The sequence below is a fragment of the Antrostomus carolinensis genome, unplaced genomic scaffold (genome assembly GCF_000700745.2).
Source record: "Antrostomus carolinensis isolate BGI_N321 unplaced genomic scaffold, ASM70074v2 scaffold32405, whole genome shotgun sequence".
In the NCBI taxonomy this organism is placed as follows: Eukaryota; Metazoa; Chordata; class Aves; order Caprimulgiformes; family Caprimulgidae; genus Antrostomus; species Antrostomus carolinensis.
Genome location: NW_010318973.1, coordinates 23,378 through 45,242, shown reverse-complemented (window position 1 = coordinate 45,242; position 21,865 = coordinate 23,378). Strand labels below are relative to the sequence as shown.

General features: G+C 34.6%; 1 protein-coding gene across 1 annotated transcript in view; it reads left to right on the top strand.

Annotated features, from left to right (window-relative positions):
• Nucleotides 1-134: 134 nt before the first annotated feature.
• LOC104525845 (liprin-alpha-2-like) overlaps nt 135-21,865 on the top strand; it is a gene marked incomplete at its 5' end in the record, with an annotated part of 43,255 nt that continues 21,524 nt past the window's right edge. Inside the window, 3 exons of the mRNA XM_010169111.1 lie at nt 135-236; nt 10,179-10,343; nt 19,513-19,587. Coding sequence (XP_010167413.1) covers nt 135-236; nt 10,179-10,343; nt 19,513-19,587 — 342 coding nt within the window. The remainder of the gene's footprint in view (nt 237-10,178; nt 10,344-19,512; nt 19,588-21,865) is intronic.

The following is a 21,865-nucleotide window of genomic DNA, read 5'->3' as shown; positions in this document are numbered from 1 at the left end:
CTTACATATGCTATTTTAGTTTGTGTTGATGATTTCTAAATATTATTTAAATCCTCAAACTCTAAAATGCATATGGATTTGATTATTCTAGTGCTTACATCTTGAGTAACTTAATATATAATTTTATTCCACAGGAATTTGCCGCACTGACAAAAGAATTAAATGCATGCAGGGAACAGCTGCTTGAAAAAGAGGAGGAGATTTCAGAACTGAAAGCAGAAAGAAACAACACAAGAGTAAGTACACAGCAGACCTTTTCTGGATGTCATGTGTGTTTAGAAGAGGAGGAATATACTTATATATAAATTTAGACCTTTATTTATTTAAATAGGAAGACAAAATTCCAGCCTTTGAGTAGATATTTGAGACTTTGAACATTCTAAGTAACTGGACTTACCTATCATGCTACAGTCCTGGAGGAAATGACTGTAAGGATTAGCAAGACATATTAGAAAAATAGTAGATTTTGTATGTACCATGGTAAGTACATTCAGTTTAAATGTTTTCTAAAGCAAGGGCCTCACGCAGCCTTCCAAGCCCCAGGGCCTGAATAAGTAGCCTGCACATATCCTCATCTCTTATCAAGGCAAAAGGCAAGATTACAACAGACCCAGCTTTCCCTTGTGCCTTGGATTTGATCTAAATAAGGATGAGATGAAGGCTACCACACCTATCACAGTGAGTCTGCTGTTTAGTCTAGATGCAGCCATGTGACCCTTGAAGTAAATGTAATTTGTCCTGCAGCTCAGTGAGGACAAGATTTCACCCTTAAATTTACTGTGTTCTACTTCAATGAGAAGATATTATTCTTTCAGGGAACAAGAATATGTAGTAGCATCTTCTGAAAATTCTCAAATGATGTACAGAATGGTTTTCTGAAGAAAATAATTTGCAAGTACAAGTGTCTGTGTGAAGGCAGAATTGATGAATGAATGGAAGAGGGGAGCAGAGGAGGCTTTATGGAGCGTGGAAAGGTGTGACAAAAAAGGTGGAGTGATCCTAGATCAAACAGGAGTCAGAGAGGTTGAATACCAAGGATGTATTCTCACATCCATATTTCATTCTTCTATGATCTGCGTAACGCTTCCTGTTTTCCTCCTCTCACTAAAGTAATAGCACTTTGGCTGCTCAGATGACGTCCTTCCTTGGTCATTCTGAAGGAAATCTAATAATGTACATGACAAAAGAACTGAGAGAGAGTCTTTCTTCTTCCTTTCTTCTGTGCAGCTGTATCACCAGGGTGCCACAGACTTCAGAAATCCAAGGAGGGACAGATTATACAGATGCCTACAAAGAGGCAAAGCTGCCCCATCTACCTCCATGCTAGCTTGAAGGTGCAAGAGCTGACAACATTTAACATAAAGGTCTTGGAGATGATGGGTTTGGGAAATGTGATGGGAGACATAGGTGAGACCCACTTTATCTCCCATGACTTTCATACATTCCAAACAGTCCAAAATTGCTTCCACAAAAATAGAATTACTTCACAGAGAAGCACGTAGGAATTGCACTACATTCTTTAGGTTCAGCAAACCTTCTCAACTACAAATGTGAAGACTTTCTACAGCTGCTTAAATTATCAATAACTGTTACATATATCAGTTATTTTAGTGTTTAAGGCAAAAATAAGAAAAATCAGAGATTTTCCAGGAACTAATACCAACAAATTAGAGTTATAGAGCATGATAATCTTTGTGAGAAGTCCTTGCAGTTAAAATTAGCAGAGTCTGTAAGTCTGTTTTCAGAATGCAGATGAAGCTAGGTACTGGAGATGAAAAGATTTAGGCTATGAAAAAATGAAAGAAATGCAGGAAATTTTATGGTAAACAAGAGAGAAATATATAGTCCAGGTATTAATGGGGAAGGAGAGAGAAAAAATTCTGAGACATACCTTATTCTGACCTCTAGCATTTTCATTAATAAGTTATCATTCCATTGTGCCATACGTATGTTCTTGCTAGGTCCTAAGCTGCCATATACTAAATTAGTTGCCAGAGTTTCCTGTAGTAGTCATGCTGTCTTCTATAGGCTCTTGTACTCTTCTCTTATAGTGAAAGACCAGCATTTCAGATGCAAATCTGTTGTCTTTGTAATACAGTCTTGATGACATGCTAGTGGTGAGATTTCTATCAACATTCATTGAGATATATTCATTCATTCCTATAAAGAGGCACTTTCACAAACTGAATTTATATTGTTATTGATGTGAAAGAGCATTAAAATTTTGTAAGAAAAATTTGCTCCAAATTTTTTCTTTTATTTAAGCAAAGATTCTAGTAAAATAATATTTTTTTTGGAGGATCACTGATACACTTTTCCAATTAGAAAATTAAATGCCTTTTCTAATATATAAAGTTAGTCCAACTAATGCTTCTTTCTTCCATCCCACTGGTGATCCCTCTTAACCCAGCTTAGCTACATGAGCAAGGTTTACCTGCCATCCCAGGACACTCTCATGCATAACCACAAGTAGTGGAACTACTTAATAAAACCATATTTGTCCCAGGTAGCACTTCCTATTACTTTTAAATAAAGCAGCTCAGTCCCATATTCTCAGATTGCTATTTCTAAATTTTTTAACCCAGCCTTTTATCTTCCTGGGACAACAGCATAAAGACACTATTTGAAGTATCTACTTCTTCAAGCTGAAGATCATAAAGAAGAAATAAAAGTCTGTCGGGTTCTGAGTACAACCATCTCTTGGCTTCTAGGTTCCTTTTACATTTTCAGTTATGTCTAACTGGCAGGTTTTTCTTTATTATAGACCCACACCAGTGTGTTTATTTCTTGGCAGCAACCTCGTAAAGTTTTTTCCAGTATCTACAAAAAAACCCCAAAAACAAACAACACACCTCCTGATTTACCACTCTATGCTAAACTGCAGTGTCAGACCCTGACAGTAAAATATGTTCAAGAGAGAGCAAGCTGGAATTACATTCTTTAGGACCCATAAACTCCAGGTCTCAGCCAAAATACCAGAGTTTAAGCCTCACCCCAATATTTAATCAAGTTCCTACTCAATCATTCTAGCAGTATTCTTAAGCAAAGATCCCTATTTATCTTTTGGTCTTGAATATGTATTTTTACAGCCTATGATATTTTTTTCTGACATATTACAGTAGAAATATTTTCATGTCAAGAACTTAGCTGGCAACTTAATCTGTCAGTACATAAGGCAAAATAGAAAATAGGAGCATATATATATATGTATTGATTGGTGTGGCATTGGTGCCAGGAAGACAAAAAGGTTCTCTCTGTAAAATCATTGCATGGGCCTTTAAAAACATAGAGAAAAATATCTTAATAGAAAATGTTGCAGTTATTTCTCTGGATATTCTCTAGCTAGAATGATCATCTATAGCATATGGAAAGACAGCATCTTTTCTGGAGCACAGGACAATGTGATCTACTGTATTATTTAACAGAAATTATAAAATAACACTAATCTGTCTGTGCTAGATTTAAATTAAAATTTTAAGTTATTTTTATCTCACTCTGTATTCTTTAAAAGTAAAAAATGTTTGTAGGATTAACTTAGGAAATTAGAATATATTTATGAGGAAATTTGGTGTTTGGTTTCTCAGCTGAAACAAAAAATTTATTAAAATACTAATATGGATTAATCTGATTGTGTTTTCTTTGCTATGGTAGAAAACCAGACACATACATATGTTTTTCATCTATAGCATAAAATGTTACTTAAATTGGTCTGCAATATTTTCATTCAAGCAGTTTTAGAAACAAGAAATATTAAACCCGTGTTCATGAATGAAATAGCAGTAACAAAGACAGGATCATCGTCTTTCTTTTACTTAATACCTAAGGAGTTGAAGCATTTATTAAAGTGAACAAGGCTGACTTAGATTAGATTTTATTCATATTTTATTATCTCAGTTCCTTAGTGAATGGTTTATGAAACATCTTCAATTAGGCACTGCAGCCTCATGTACCCGTAGATTAGAACTTAACCCTATATTTTATGATTAAATTTCCCTTTTATTGTGTTGGAAAACATTAAAAATATAGTTGAAAATTTAATTTTAACTCCTTTATTTAGCTCATTTTCATAGAGATCCTTTTACTTACATCAATTTGATAGTTGCTGAAACTAAACCAGGCCCTTTTTTTTCTTTTTTAAACGTTGTAACATGATATCTTATAGTCTGAAGGCATCATACACATGAAAATAACTGTTTCCTAATGATCTGTAAAGGCAAAAACATTACTTCACTAATGTAGATTACAGTAATTTTCTCATTTTTTCCTCAACATTATAACCTATCTACTAGACTCATGTGTTTCTTCTTTCAAAGTAAGAACTTCTGTCACAGAAAACAAGGTGACAACAGATAGCAGTATATAATACATAGTAATTTAATACCAATATTTTCAGACACTGTATAATCTAATAGTTGTTATTATATTTGTATTAATTATTCTCATAAAAAAAATTTCTTCATTTCTATTACCTTGTATCATTATCCTGATTATTATGTTTTCTTTCATACTCTTGCTTCACTTATGTGTGTTTCCATTGAAGTTTTAGGTTGCCAGTATTTTATTTTCTGTCTTGGCTGTACAGAAAGACAGACATGGGACATATGCTGTAGTTAGGCTGTAACTTTGTTTTTTCAAAGGAAGATTTTCACCAGTAATCTACCCTTATAGCTATTTGAGGTCACCCCAGCTGACCACAGGTACAAATTGGTTTCCACCACTGTGGAACAATGCTGAAGAAAGTGACTGATTCTGTGACTGGTTTTAGAGATAATCTTCAGCTCTGTATCTGCTTATTTTACTTGTCTTCTTTGCTTGCACCAGAGATGGAGATTTACTGAACAATATACATTTTAAATGTAGACTGAAAGGAAATTAGATTTTGCCTGTGCTGGTGAGAAATTTTAAGCTAGACCTCAAAAGATAATTGTCTTCTCAATGGGTTGCCCCATTTCTCTAAGGAATCACTTAAGCTAAGTCTGTCCTATTTTAGTAATCTCTTACCTTTTATGTTTTTCCCTGCATTCCACTGTTATGACTCTCTTTCTCTCCATCACTCTCCTGATTCCTCCATTTATTATCCTACTGTGAACTCTCTTTTTTTATAAACCGGTTTGTTGAAAATAAAGTTAAGATAAAATAGTTTATATTGATTAAAATCCAGGTCCTTTAGTAATACAAACTGTTGAGTCACACTAATTTCAGCTGACTGAGTCATCATCCCTAAAAAAAAGTTTTAACTTTTTAAATTTTCCATATATAAGTCACTGTCTATGTAGTAATGATAGTATAATATAATACAAATAGGTGATAACCTACACACATGTAGTTTATATTTTTAAATTTAACTATGCATTTTCATTTCACCTAAATCAATCACTTCCGTAAGTGCTTTGGAAGTGATTTGAGAAATATAGGAAGCTGGGTATATTTTAATTTCTCTGTTCTGGTTGATTTACTTCTAATTAGCATTTTAAAGATGCTTCATTCACTCACAAAATATATACTAGAGTATTTTTCAGTCTTAAAATGATTATTTTTAAACATTCTCTGTGCTTATGAAGAGTCCAGAGTTCCAGAAACCTATATCACATCTAGCCAAGATACAATTATCAGCACGTCATCTTGAGGATCCTAAAATTTGCCCAGCATAAGAGTAAAACTCACTTGTCAGATTATTTCATAATTCAGTGTCAATCTTACGCTTTCCAGTAGGAAAAGCATAGCAGTGATGCATGGGCGATTCTGTCCCACCTGCTGCTGTTGATCTTCATCTTCTTTGCAAGGTACCTGTCCCTCTGAGTGCTGGACAACTGTAGCAGCTTGACACGGTGTGAGGAAGCAGAAAATACTAAGCAGCACATGATCTTTTTTAATGCTAGAGTTTAATTGCAAGATAGTAAAATGACTAAAGCTGTGTCTAACAATTCTTTTGTAGTTTAAATGAACTACTGATATTGTTACAATGTTATTTCGGCGTGAAATCTTGTGGTGTTCTCACAAATGTTTGGAATAGTAATTCTTTAATTATATTGGGAAGGTAAGTTCTCAACATACTCTCATGCCCACAAGTTATTGTGATTTCCTTCAGTTATTAAACATTGCTTGGACACACCATTATCTTCAATGTCAATTTTATGTCTATATCTCCCTTCCCCCATAATTGTAGCAAAGAGATACTTCATAGTTCTGTCAGTACTTATGTTTGTTCTTCCCAGCATTTTATTTGGGCCTCTGGTAGTTTAACTTGGCTGGCAGCCAAACACCACACAGCTACTTGCACCCCTCCTTCCCTGCCTCCCACTCAGGGAACAGGAGAGAGAATTGGAGGGATAAAGGTCAGGAGACCAGTAGGTTGAGATAAAAACAATTTAATAATAATGTAAAATAATATTAAAATAGTAATGATTTTAGAAAGATAGATAGATAAAAGTGTGATACACAATACAATTGCTTAACACTTGCTGATAGCAGTCCCGGAGGAGTGAAAAAGGAACCCCGAACCCCAAACTGCAATCCCAGGAGAGCAAGCCTGAACAATTCCTGAGAGAATTCCCTTACTTTCTGGTCAACCCTTACTAATGTACTGAACATGACGTAATATAATGTGGAATATCTTATTGGCATATACAAATGCCAGTTCTGGGGTTTGCTGATTACTACATTTCCCCTTTCCCAGTCCTTTGCACTTGCAAACTACCCAAACATGGTGTCCTTGTACCTTATCAACATTCTTCTCATAACAAATCCCATACTGAAACCAAAACACCATGCTTTCTAGCTACTAAGAAGAAAATTAACTCTATCAAACTCTAGCAAAACCAGGACAGGACCAAAGATGGATAAAATAGCAGTATCATTTCAGCAGAGCAGGGGGCAAGCCTATCAGAGAACAGTTCTAACCCTTGTGTTATTCTTCCCTGTCAGCATGTCTGGGAATAATGTGGCACTGGGAGACCTGGTTAATAATACTCTCTGCTCAGCTGGATTTGCTGTAAGCAGTGCTCACAGAATTTGTGGAGAAATAGAGTTGACTATTGTTGAAAAGTAAAAAAAAGAAATTTCCATAAGCTACAAACCTGTGCCAGCACACCTTCTTGAGTTTTCTTAGGGCTGACAGTAAGGGGAATTACAGTGTTCAGAGATAGTTTCCAGAAAAATGAACTATTGCTAGCTGAGTAGCTTGAGTGAATATGAGCAGTAAGAAAAGGCATTATATGTTCATACATAGTGCAGTAATTCTCAATGAGTATTTGGACACTTAGCTGTGACATCAGCTCATCTGCTTTTATGTAGTAAAATAGGCTACACGATATATTGCACTTGATTTATTTAATGACTATGAAATATAAGACATTAAAATATGGTTTTGTCAGCTCTAAAATGGTAGTCTAAGCTAAAGGCAAAATTAGCTTTTGTGTATATTAAATGGGTGACTTTCATTGGTTTACTTTTATATATTACGCACATTTCAAACATGTCAGTAACTTAACCTAAAGTTAAATATGTTAGCTGCTGCTCTACAAAGGGCTAGGGTGCTGCACTGCTCATCCCGCATAGTAAACTCCTCCACAATCACCCCATTAGAAAATCTGAGTTCCCACCACTCTGCTCTCTTCTTATACTTCGAAACCTTGTTTGTTTGTTTTTTTCTCTCTTCATCACTCTCTGCAATCTCCATTCTTCCTTCTCTTAGTAAGGATCTTATCTTTCTTCTGTCTGTGCTGACTTCAAATTACCTGTCAAGACTGTCTGTCTACACAAGTTGAAAATTAGGTGCTGGATTTATATTGTTTTTTTTTTCCTGTGTTCCTTATTTATCTCTGTGCTATAGGTTATGCATAATTCCTTCTGTCATTAAAGTTTTTTCCATGTCACGAATTCTGTGTCACCATCATTTTCCTTCTCTCCTAAACCAGATTTTCTCATTTTCCCTTCCAACTAAGACCTGCATACAGGCTCCCAGATTTCTCCTTTCTCATCATCACACTGTCTGGTAGATAAGTTGTTTAGGGTAGTAGGGCATCAAATAAGATAAATTTTCTCAGTATTAGGACAAAAAATCATTACCAAAGTTTTGTTATTCTGGACTTTCTTAGTGGGTGCCAGTTTGAGCTTCAGACAGCTGCAGACTTACAGAAGGAATGGACATGCTAAAAGTTCAACTGCAGTTCAACATTTTCTTTTTTTTTCCACAATTTTTCCGGAAATTCGTAGCATTTTGACTGGATTTAGACTGTTCCAGAAGTAGCTATGATGCATTTCTGCATAAAGAAAGGCAGACTGGACAGATAACAGGGCAGGATGAGCCAGACTTTAACAGAATCAAACAATGAGTGGAAGTAACAGTGGAGAAATATATGTCCACAGCATAGATTGGAGTCAGAGTCTGGTACCCTCGGGCTACAGGGTGAGGTAGAGTCCAGCTACAGAGAAAAGGAAATGTTGCAGCCACACAGTCTCTTTGGAGAGATGGGGCAGAGTAGGTTGTAGCATTAGAAATCAACTATTGACTTCCTTTCCTCCAGCTATCTCCTAGGTAAACTAGTTGGCCTAGAAAAGTCAGGAAGATATATGAATTTAGACCAAAATTCAGAAATTCAGTTCTATTTATCATAGCAATTAACTGTGAATTTAAATGCACTGTGAACAGAAATACTCGGTATTAGGAAACTGTTCTGGTCTCATCTGAATTACAACTTTACTACAGAGCCATATCAAGTTCCTGATGCCTCTGTGATGAACAGATCTCCTCAGAATTTCCTGTTACTTTGGACTGCCTCAAATAATTAAAAATCCACCTATATCTGCTGTCCGCCCTACAAGGATCAGATGATAAAGCTCACAAATTTCTTGCTCATTTGCTTTTGATAAGTACAAGCCGTCACCTGGATTAAGAAACAGTAGAAATACCCTTCTTTCTTGAACTGCATGGAGTCATTACAGTTCTTAATCTAATAACATTATTTGCATATGTGGTTTTTGTGAATAATACAGTTACTGTAACGTAACAACCGGGTGCAAATCCAGACAGAAGAACCATGTTTGAAGCAAAGATAACATCAAACCCTAATTATTCCTGACTTAATAGCAATATATTACAATCATGATGCGATTACACTATGATTTTTCTCTTCTGTGTCTATTAAATCATATAACAATAAAGGTAATTATGTGTCTGAGAATAGCTACGGATTGCAGATAAATATATATCTTTACTAATAGTATCTATATTAAGAACCACATCAAAGGAGAAATAATAAACAATTATCCATATGACTTTCAAATTTCCAGTTCAATAACTTAAATATAATTTTATGTTGTAATTGCAATACATTTAACATGCATTGTGATTCATTAATTTAGCTATTCTGCTTTAACCTTACAGCTGACCAATTCTCTTTCATGTTCAGACAGTAAGAACAGCAATGGTAGCCCTATGAAAGTACAGACAAATGGGGAATTTTCTATACAACTTCAACATATCATTTTAATTTTTCATTTAACCTCAGAGTAATAATGAAAAATAATCATCATGTGTTTTTACAATAGGTTATTTAGACGCTATTTTACAGATTTTTGCAATAGCCTGAAATGTCTCTTTACAGACCTTTTTGTCTTCCATCATGTTTGTAATACCACAAAGACAATTAACATTTTTAGAGCGCATGCTAGTGACAAATGCCATTAGCTGTGTCATTTAGAATGGTCTTAAAAATTTAATGAAATATACTTTTTGCTTTTACATGTTTTTTTAAGTAACTTCCAGTATAAATTAAAAATATATTACAGTTAGGGTGAATTAATTATAAAAGCCTTTAGTATTCTTGCATGATGCTTTAAATTGGCTTTGATTGTTATTTGGTTGTTAATGCTCATCACTTACTATTGCAAATAATATTACAAATATGTACTTAGTTTAGTTAAATAGTGACTTTATGCTGAGTGATTTGTTGTTATTGCTTTTCATAGCAGAGTTTTAAATGAAATCATGAGTAGATTTCCTATTTTTCTATTTATCCCATCTGATTTAGAATCATGAAATGTCAATAATTCCAGCAGTCTCTCCTACAATGAGGTTGCCAAGAAAATTGACATTCGGTACCATTCACTTCATAGTTAGAATTTCCATGGCATTTAAGTCCACAAAAAATAATAACCTTTTATATCAACTCCAATAGCTGTTACTGGAACATTTGGAGTGCCTTGTCTCAAGACACGAGAGGTCACTGAGGATGACAGTGGTGAAACGGCAAGCACAATCTCCCTCAGGAGTTTCCAGTGAAGTTGAGGTCCTCAAAGCTCTGAAATCTCTGTTTGAGCACCACAAGGCTTTGGATGAAAAGGTACAGTATGGAAAAAAGTCTTACTAAATACACTCTTTAACTTACTTAACTGTGCCTTATGATGCAGCAGAGCAACAGTAGTTTTTATTTATTTCTTGGAATATGCCCTGTACTTACAGCATTTACATGTGTCCAGAGAAACCCGTAAGAATGTATGACCAATAGCTGTAATGCACTTCAAGTCACTTTAGACAATCGCAGACTTTTCAAAATAAGCAATTCTCACCATTACCAGACATGCTTCTCCTATTTAGCACTACAGATGACACCATGGAATTTATTTTCTGTATGATATGCTTTTCAGTTATTGCTGAGAAAATGTAGGTATCTCAAATTTTAAAAATACGCAAACAGTAAAAAGACAGAACAAGATATTTCTAACTACATAAAGGAACTTGCGCCTTAAAAAATTTTAGGATGAAAACCTCCTAATTTTCAGAGATGTTTTTAGTACTACATAATCACAGTGTTTCCTCTACAAGTAGGGTAACCTAAAATAAGTAGTAGAGCCTTCATTATCATAACTAATGAAAGGCTTGCAGAATAAAGATAAAAACCACTCATGATAACTGCATCCAGTCATGCTAATTAAGAGAGTCTTTCCACTTAATTCCTTGTGTGTCCTGTGCTGGAAAGACTATTGTGTGTGAATGATGCTTTTTATAATGCTGACGTATCACCTTGAGCATTGCTTACATTCAGAAATCCAGTTCATGTCTAGAAACAATATGCTCAGAAGATGATGTATCTGAATTAATAAGTGCCTCAAAACTACAAATGCAGGGAGCACATGAGAACCATTGCTCACAACCAAAGAACATAGTTCCTTGTGGAGGCTGTCTTGGTTGATTTGCTTGGGCTCATCGCTGGGACTGAGTTGCTTCTCTGTTTGAGATGGCTGGGTAAGCAGTGGAGATGTGCAGCACAACATCTGAAACTGTTGACTTCACAGTTGAGCAGTGTTGTGTAGAACCAGTTCAATGATCTCACAGTAATATGTTTTTTTTGTTTTTTTTAATTCAGCAGTATACTCAAAAAGTTGATTATATTTAAGGAACTATTATTAAAATAAACAGCTTTATGAAAAGAGTAGCTGTAGTTATACAGTAAAATTTTTCATTGGTTATAAAGGTGTGCAACACTGTGGGTTATGAGTCATACATCAAGTTCAAAGTTAAATGAATTTAAGGAAGTTATGATAAATCAGTGCTTTGTGTTTAGTTATATCTCTTCAGTTATATTTTCTATTAAGTTACATATCATGAAAGCGTATTTAAAGAAAATCTAGAAAAGGGAATGTAATGACTTCTAGCTGCTTTAAGAAATTAATTGTAATAAGCTTTTAGATATTATTAAGACTTACAAAATCCTGTATTATTAAAAATGTCTTTTCAGGATTGATATGGTTTATGGTCTGAGCTTTGACCTTTTATCCAGCACTTAAAACACTGAGAAAATTAAAAGGAGACTAGGGAGTTCTCCTGCTTTTATACTTTTTGATACTGTGTTGGGTAAATGTGAGAAATAATAAGAACTAAACTTTAAATAGATTCTGATTATTCAGCAATTAAGGACTTCTTACACATTTTCTTTTGTGAATGTTTTAGTGTTTAGGTACTATGCAGTTTATTTTACACTTCTTTTTGAAAATTATTGTACAAACTTAGATTGAAGCTACATAGAATAGTTTGACTTCTACTCTTGAAAATTCTATTTTAGTTTTTTTTAGTGTAACAAGTTAAAATCAATATTCAGTTCATTTAAAAATTTTGGAGTGACACAAGTAAACATCTTATGTATATAATGGATCTTTGTCCCAGTGGTAATGATAAATATCAGTGCAGAAAAATCAGCCATCTGAAATAATATATTTTATGTATCATCCAGATACCTGACAATATAATGCTGTCACATTATACCACACATTGTCAGCTTTATTGGGATTTTTATTCAAAAATAATGTAAGTAAAAAAGACTGCATACACCCAAATGTGCTAAAAAACCTTTATGGCATGTGAGTCATCTACTGTACACTTTCTTTGACAGAAAAATTATGTAAGTTAGATTTGTTTCAGACTCTTCTGAAATCAGCTATTAATCCACCTATGAAAATTAATTGAAGTTATTCAGAGATTAGTAGAATAATGTAGTGTAGGCTTCTAGAGGACATCTGGCCCAACTTCCTGCTTGAAACAGGGCCAACTGTTTGAAGTTGCTCAGGGTTCTGTCTAATCAACCTCTGCATATCTCCAGGGAGAAAACCTATTCTGGTATTTCACTACCTTAATTGTTTGGGTTTTTTTCCATAATACCTAGATAGAGTTTCTGTTGTTGAGTCTTGCATCTATTCCCCCTTGTTCTGTCACTCTACACCTCCAAGAAGCTGGCTTTGTTTTCTCCACATCTTCTGGTTAACTAGTTGGAGACAGCAATAAGGTCTCCCAGGAACCTTCTTTACTTAAGTTTGACCAGACCCAGCTCTCTCAGCCTCTTCTTGTATGTAATGTGCTCCAGATCATGACCAATTTGGTGGGCCTTCATTGAAGGCTGTCAGTGTATTTCTTGTACCGGGGAGCCCAAAAACAGATGCAGTCTCAGAAGTCCGGAGGGGAATAATCGTTTCTCTCGACCTGCTGACTGAACTGTGTGTCTGGCCTTATTAACTCCTAGTTCTGTTCTGGAAAATTGCTTTCTCTTCCCCAAGCCTGTCCTGTTGCCTGGGGTTATTCCATTCATAGTAATAAGATGCCACTTGGACTTTGTGTCACTGATCACAAATCTGAGCTTTGCAGTCCTTCCAATTTTCTATGCACCGTGTAATCCATTTATCCAACTCATATCAACTTTTTCACTAGGGGTAGATGGAAGATCTTGCAGAATACCGTGCTAAAGACAAAGTAAAATCATTCACTGTCCTTCCCTCATGCACGGACCCAGTCATCTCATCACACAAGGCAGTAAGGTTGGCTAGATGTCATTTGCCTTTGACAGTCACACTGGCTCTTCTCAATCATCTTTTCCTTCATGTACCTAGAAATAGCTTCCAGGAAGATTTGCTCCATAACTTCCCCAACACTGGCCAGCTTCTATTTCCTTAGATCTTCACAGGATAATTCCTACCTTTCATGATGGTGGATACAATATTTGTGGGTTTTCCACTCATCAGGAATCTCCTTTGACTGCCATTACCTTTCAAAGATGAAAAAGGCCTCATTACATTGAGTTAATCAAGTCTCTCAGCACCCTTGGATGCAGCCAATCTACTCCCTTTGCCTTATGTGTATCTTGTCCTCTTGTATTGTGGGTTATGCTTCACTACCACAGATTCTTCTGCTATGCTCAGGGAGGCCTGAGGGCATCACTTTGCAGTAAATACTGAGGCAAAAACCATGATACATGATATAATGATGTCATAGGAAAGAAACACTGCTGTATCAGAAAATTCACCCAAAAATGAAGTAGGTTAATGGATAAAGAGTAATAAAAACTGTCAAACGTGCATCGAATTGTATCATGGCCCTTTGCAAATGAATATTGGAAACTTTTTTCACAAAAAATGTTGACATTGAAACAAATAATTTAGCCATTACGCCCTTGAAAAAGCATAACAAAACATTTTCATAAAAATGTATGCCTTTTAAACTTACAAAAATCCCAAGACAGTCTTTACATTCTTCTTAAATGCAAATTTTCTTTCAAGTTTTCACTTCCTACACTAAAACATCTCGAAGTGTTATAACAAGCTCCGCCACAAAATTTGACTTCTCATGCAAGGATTGCCATGTATACAGTAAAAGAACTACAAAAATGTCCTCATTACTATAACAAAATGCAATGGAAAATACAAAACAGAATGGAAGATGGAAAACTAAACATATCAATTTAGGGTTCATATTTCCAGGGAGGCCTCATTAAGTATAAGAACGAGAAATGATACCTTATTTCAAGAAGTCTATCCCTTCACCCCCTGTAGAATGAAAGCTTGTAGTGAGCTTCCCATGCTAGAGAGCTAGTCCTGCTTGGCTGAACCCAATAGGTACATCTTAGTGAGTGTCCAGTTGATCTTCACAGAGGAGAGAAACTACTAGGTGTTATTGTGCTAGCTAAGATTCAAAAACCATTCTTTCTCTTAAAATTAACTCATAGCAGAAAAGTATACCTAATATACTTGTGAATAAAAAAAGCCTGTTCATATCAACATTATCACTATCTTTTTATTCATTAGCAGGTAGCTAGGAGTGTTTTTATTCAATAGACTGCTGATGAAAAAAAAGTCAATTCTAGCATGTGCAAGTGTTTTTTAAAAGCTCTTTGTGGGCTGCAGATCTGGAGAGAATGAAGAAAGAATTTGACAGAAAGGAAAAAAGTGGGAAGCAGTTGCTAGGAGACAGAGAAAGATGGGTGATATTTTGCAGTGCTAACATGACATTGACTATCTTACATTTCAAGATGGTGTGGTTGCATTTAAAAGCCAGAGGAATACCCAGTCATCTGGGCACATGTTGGATACAGCCTCTAACATGGAAAGCATCCCTTTTCTGCTGTGTCTGTGTCACTGTAATGGGAATCTATCCTTTAAAAATGCATATTATAGCATGTTCTGATAGATCAGGTGATATCTGATTAGTCTTACTTTGTGGAATGTTATTTAATAAAGCTTTGTCTAGTGCCCAAGAAAACAGAAATATATTGAAGGACCATATGAAATTTAAGTAGTACGTAATTTCTGAAGTGTTGCCTTAGTGAGACACAGTCTCACTAAGATAGTGCGTACTTCTATGAACTATATTTGCTCACTTACTGTCTTTAACTTCCAGAAAAGAGAAAACAGTGTAATATTCTAATCATTAATTTCCATTCGTTATATGAAAAAAAAACAAAAAAACCCCATTTAATTATCAGATAAAAATAGTTTGTATTTGTTCCTGCTCCTTTGACTCTAAGAAGATAGTGACCAGGAAAAACAGCTTTTCCTGCACCTCTCAGAAATGAAGATGGTTCTGTTTGTTTTGTTTGCTGTAACGTAAATTTGAAGAGGGAATCCAATACAAAATTCTTTGCAATACATTTCTATATGGCTTTTCAGAGGCTTTGGCTGTTGCCCCGTATTTAGATTCAAAGGTTATTCAATATGAACTTACAAAGTTCAGGAAAACCTTAATACAATTAGTAACTGTTAAATATTGCTCAGAGTAAAATCTTTTTCCAAAATATATGTGTATCACATCTATGTATGACATTTGTAGCCTGTATTCTTTCCTGGAATGTGAATGACCAAACCTGAAAACTTTATTCAGCTTTTGTGTTCAAGTTTATCTTGAAATTAATTGAAGACTGAGGAAAAAAAAAAAAATCAAGTGAGATATAAAGTTACGGTTTCTGGGCTGTAAACCAGCGAAGATTTCTCCTTCAGATCAGAGCACTAATGTAGCACTTCTCCTCTTTTTCACCGATAGAATCAAAGATTTCTCTCAACTTTAACAGCCTCTATGTGTGGGGTTGAGCATGAAAAATTAGTTACATTTCCAATGTCACTGTGGCAAACGAGAATCTGAATTAGTTGTTCACTGGTCAGATGAAAGGAAAAAAGAAGCCTTCTGTGCTTTCAGTTCCTTTAGCAACTCTTGTATTCAAAGAACAAATAAGGGTTATCAGACTGCAATTTTGGTTAGGTCATTATAAAAAAGGCAGTGTATTAACTGTGCACATACAAGGGAGGCAAGGCAAGGCAAAGGAAACAATTTCCAGCTGTCACTCTGTGTCACACTGATACTGTTCTATGTTGTTACTGACAATGGGACGAGAATGGAAAAAAATATTGTTTTTAATATAATAGCTTGATATTCAGAATGAAGACATTAATTCTCTACTTATTTTTTCTCAAGTACCATATAAAAATGAGTCTTCTAAATTTTCTTCAAAACAAATGCCTGTTATTTCCAGGTAGTGTTCTTTTCAGGCTTTAAAATATCCATAGGATCCAGTTCTACATTGCCACAGTGTATAAAGGTTAAGGATATTTTTTTCTGTTGCCAGCTCCTTGTGGAGCTGTGACCTCCTCAGTAATGTGGCCTAGTTGGTTTGCAAATTCTAACACCATTAAGGTGAATGCCAGTGACATAACATATTTTTTAAATGTGAATTCTCATTTCTAAAACACTTAGGCTTGAATACATGGAGGTTTCAGGAAACTTAGGAAAATTTTAAATAAAATTACAAACTCATTGCATCTAATTTCAGCTATTGACAACTACCATCTTTGAATTTTCTGTCAATCATCTTGTTCCTCAGCAGTGCTTAGAGTCAAAAGGACTGAAGCCAGGAAGATGGCTGTCATTTTTCTATGTATTTTTTTACATCTAGATTGAACTTTCCATTAAGAAATTGTTGTCAACCAGCTCCCACTGTATATAGAGAGATTGAAACCAGGCCTCTTGAGACAGGACTACAACCCTCACTGGTAGGACATGGAGAACTAGTGAAAGACAGAAATGGGAAGAGAAGCAGGATACAGAAAGAGAGTTTGGGGGCACACAGAGGAATCAGGAACATCTGGGAAGACAAAGAGCATCATAGGAGTAGGGGGAGAAGGGAGAAGCAAGGGCCATATAAGTGGACTCATAATGCCTTGGATATTTTGTCTACCTGGATAGGGAACAGATTGTTGAGCAGTCCTTGGAATTTAGTAGAAAAACTGGTGAAATAATGCTGTTTTTCAAGCATAATATGATTTTTAAAATAGAAAAAAGGAAAGATTAATTAAGTAAGAAACACTTTCTCAGCTATTTAAACAACTACAGTTTTTCAACTATAGCCAGAGTAACTGATGCATTATACATTTGATGTAAAGTATTTTTATGAAAAATATAATTAGATTGAAATTATTAATAAATTAGAACAGAAAGTGTAATATTTCAAATTAATTTTACATATTTTAAGTGTGGTAGAATTGAATATTTAAAAATTTATATAAAATTACAATGATAGCTTATGTACTACTATAAAACTGAAGCTTTATGACCATGTTTTCCACAAATTATGTAGTTCATTTTGGAAAGCAAGCTTTGTGATTAAAGGGTTTTGCATACATCTTTGATGAAAAATAGTACAAAAAGTTAGTAAATAGGATAAACATTTTGGGTTCCATTGCATATTCTCACTGCATTCTATTGTTCTAGTGTAAGAAAACAGTTGAAAAAATCATGAAAATTTGTAATTTTCACTCTTATCACTACCGCTCAGAGACGGCTCAGTCACTGCTGATTCAAGATGTCTTAAACTTCATTTGCATCAGGTGAGGAACAGTGAGAGTCATACCCTATAGGAAATGGCCATCTAGGATACAATATGCATCTTCGGGAACATTAACAGTTGATTTTTTTTTTGTCTTATAGTGCTGAAGGGATAGAGGGAAATTAATAAATCAAATATTGGACTATAAGTTTGAGGGTTCTTTCTACTCTTGGGGTTTTCTCATACCTTAACACTCTTAACTCACTTTTTTTTTGCTCATTTGAGTACTCTCACTCCTGATTTTGGTTCTATTAAGGCTAGTAACATTGTTTAGTGTATAGTAAAAGTATAGTTACCGGAGAGTATTCTAATAATTTATGTGAATGTATGAAATACATTTTCAAATTTTGTTTCTTTTAATAGAGCTGAAGTATGTAAAGAGGACCAAAACCCCAAAGTACAGCATAAGCAACTAGATTTGTATTTGTTAGAAAGGCTAAATAGTTTTATTTTTTAATGTTAATTTCCAGAATATGTATATGATCTTTAGACTTAGTTAGTTTTAAAGTTTAATTGGGACAAAATCAGTGTACATGCTATGTTATAGTTTTGCTAGTAAGTAATTTCCATTTATTAAAATCTAAGGCAATCTTGGGATGTACTGAGTCTGTTTGCAAAATTCCACTTCTGTCAGTAGTAATGGAAAATAAAGCATGTCAGGAAAGCATCTAAGGTTAGACTAAAAGGTATCACTGGAAAAAGTATGAAATCATTAGGGCCTACTCATCTTTTTCAAGGGTCTCCTGTATTTGTTAAGAGCCTGAAAGCAATTGCACATACAATAAAAAACTGGTTTTTGTTTTGCTTTGTTTTCTAACTACATCTGTTGGTCTAATACAATATGCTAACTTTCCCCAAAAACATTGCTAATAGCCTTAAACATCCATGGATCATCTACTGGAACAGCATGACCACAGTGTAGCTCGAATGGAGATAGGAATATATCCCAAGTGTTGGCTGAATAGTCAGGTTGTAAAGTCATTTAATGTGAGGTGCCTAATGAAGTTGTTTCGATTAGGAGAGGAGTTCCTACAGGCTTCCTTCATAGTCAGGAGAGAGCATCACCTACACGCAGCACTGAAGATCACTTTAAAAGTCTGGTTTGCCTTTGGTCATATCTGCAGACTGGCACACTGCGTTGCTAGCTTAATTGTCTATTGTTATGTGAGCTGATGTTGAGCCAGGGCACTCAAACAGCAGTAAATATATCTCCATATATATTAAATTATTATTCTTTAATATTAATAATTAATGTTCAATAATAAATATGATAGTAATAATTTAGCAGATCATAAACATCCTTTGAACAGAAGGAGGTAATCTATGAAACTGGTACAAACACAGCAGTCTTTTCTGCTTATGAGAGTATATCTTGTTTATGACTTTTTGCAAAACCCAAACAAACTGCATAATGATATCAGAAATCTTTAATATGTGTGCCTGAAGGCAATGCTGCAAGTTATTTTTTCAATGAATTTGTTGCATTCAATTAATATGAACTGATTCTTTGTCTTCCATGGAGCGGACTTAAAACAAGGGTTTTTTCCTTACCCTTTGTAAAACATGCTTGCGAAAAACATTTTCTTTTTACACCTAATGTGGTTTTTGAATATTTGCATTTGCTGTGTATTCCATAAAATTATAGGCAAACTGTGGAAAAGCAGTATGGCATTTAAATTTTGACACCTATTTTTGTGGGAAAAGTCTTCCTATAGTTAGGTTTAATGTCTACTACACAGTATGTCTCAAGAAAGGAGGCAACACACATGCCTGCAAGCAGACTGGTGAGGCATACAGTAGTGCATATGGCAGATTATATAATCTTTAAAGACTGACAGAAATTACGTTACTGCACATATTTTGATTTTTCTTCTAGGTAAGGGAACGACTGAGGGTTTCTTTAGAAAGAGTCTCTGCACTGGAAGAAGAACTAGCTGCTGCTAACCAGGAGGTAACATAAAACACTTTCTCCCCTTTTGAGGTTCATTTTTTTAATACTCTGTCCCATGTGTTCCCTTCATTTTTCTTAGAACTGCCAGAAAAAAAAAAAAAAAAAGAAAAAAAAAAGATAAATTACATTCTGAGTAAAGCTTGTTTAAGGTGGTTTTAAGATTAATACAACCTTCTGCTTAGTGATTTATTCCCTTCTTCTATTCCCTTGTGAACAAACCAAAATCCAAGAGCCAATGACAGATTCCCAAATTTCTTATTGGACATGAAAAAGGAGTGAACCAACAAATATGTCAGATACCATAAATAATTAAATAATCTGAATTTCCATTTTACTATAAAATTAAGTAAAGCACACACACATATATATACATATATATAAATGTTAAAAGTGGTGGAGGAAGGATTATAAGTAAACTTGAAGTTTATCTCTTCCCAGTGTATGATGATGAACTGTGGAGTCATGTAACTATTGTGAACTTGGACAAGACTTTTTTCCTGTATAGTAGTTTTCAGACTGTTCTCTTTTGTTTGAAAGGGTGAACAGCAACACACAATTGTATTGCACACACAACTGTACACACATACAGAAAGGAATTTTGCACCCCAAAGAGATGATTCTGAAGCCAGAAAATATAAATAGTGGAGATTGCTGGTGACTTTACCATTCCCTTCACGTTCTCAATCTTCACCTGACGTGTGCTTCTCACACTGTTAAAAATAAGTCACACAAGCAATAGAATTGGATTGAAGCTATTTTGGTTTATGTCCATTTACTGGTGTCATTTTATTCAACCTTACGGCAGAAACTCAAAACAGCCACAGACAAAGTACTAACAAATAATTCTGTAATTCAGAATAATGTGAAATAAAGTAAAATAGAGACCTCTACAGTAATTTTTTCCCAATATTAAGCTAGAAAAAGTTACTTTCTTAAAATAACTTCTTAAAAATAGGATCTGCAATTAAGATATTAATATATCCTTTTTAGAAATTATGAGCTAGATATTTTTAATCATCCCTTTCTTCTCTGAAGAAACTGCACTTTATCTGTGTATCTCGTCTAATCCCTCCCATTCATGATCAAATTAAATCAAAATTCTCTTCACTGGGCATGGGACCAGGTCTTTACAGTGTCGCCTTGTTATTTGGAGTTTGAAAAAATCAGTGAAACTTGCATGGATATTAAGGAGTGAAAAAACACACAATGAAATTAAATTGAAATAGGACTTTCATAGCCTTCTTTGACGAAAATCCTTAGAAATATTGTACAAACTTTGAGTATATGTGATAGTAAAACATTTAGAAGTACATTTAATCAACCAAGCATAACGTGACCATTAACACAATCTGAATATTGTTATTCCAGTTTCCTATGAGGAACAGCTAAAGCTGAAAAATGGAAATTCAATTAAATAATAATGAAAGAAGAGCTAGATGGGAAGAGTTGTGGAAGAGAATGAGTGAATTATTTTCAAACCATTAATGCATTTGAACAATTAGTTGTTCACACAATTAGTTGTTTACACAAGACAAAATTAGTTAGACAACTGCAATATATGTCTGTTTTTACACTAAATTCCACAGTGAATGCACAGGCAATAAATGACTTTAAAAATGTGTTGTACTATATATGAAAATAAATGGTCTGAGTTTCCAAGGGAATTGAATATATGGTTTTCAGTATTTTCTGTCACTCAGTGTCTGTTCTCCCAAGGAAATTCATATTTTCTTTCATATCCATTTTGTCATATGGATTGTAGGAATGTACTACATATTCAGGACTATATCTAAACATAATATGATGACAGTAAATTGGTCCCCTGATTAAACAAGTGTACAATTAGGTATGTAACAAATATCAGATTCAGATACATAGTAGAAATGTGTATATTAAGGTGGCGTCTTTCTCTCAAAGCTTACGGCTGTGGCTCTGACACAGAGCAACCATGAGAAACTGCAGCCTCTCATGAGTACTTATTGGAAATATCCTTATATAAAAGAGAAAAATTGTGAGACTGTAGCTTTCCATCATTAGATGGTAAATAAGCTCTCATTTATCAGTCTTTGTAGCATATGACACATATATCAAAGGGAATGAAAACATCTGGAACTCTGGCAAAGCTGATTTCAGCTCTAGTTGCCAACACCATCTCACAAAGCACTTCATATCTGATGAGGAATAGTAACACACATTGACTTTAAACTGCAGGGACAATTGAGATGGAGAGTTGGATCCATTGAGAGAACTTGGCTTGTGTAGCTAATATTTATATGTA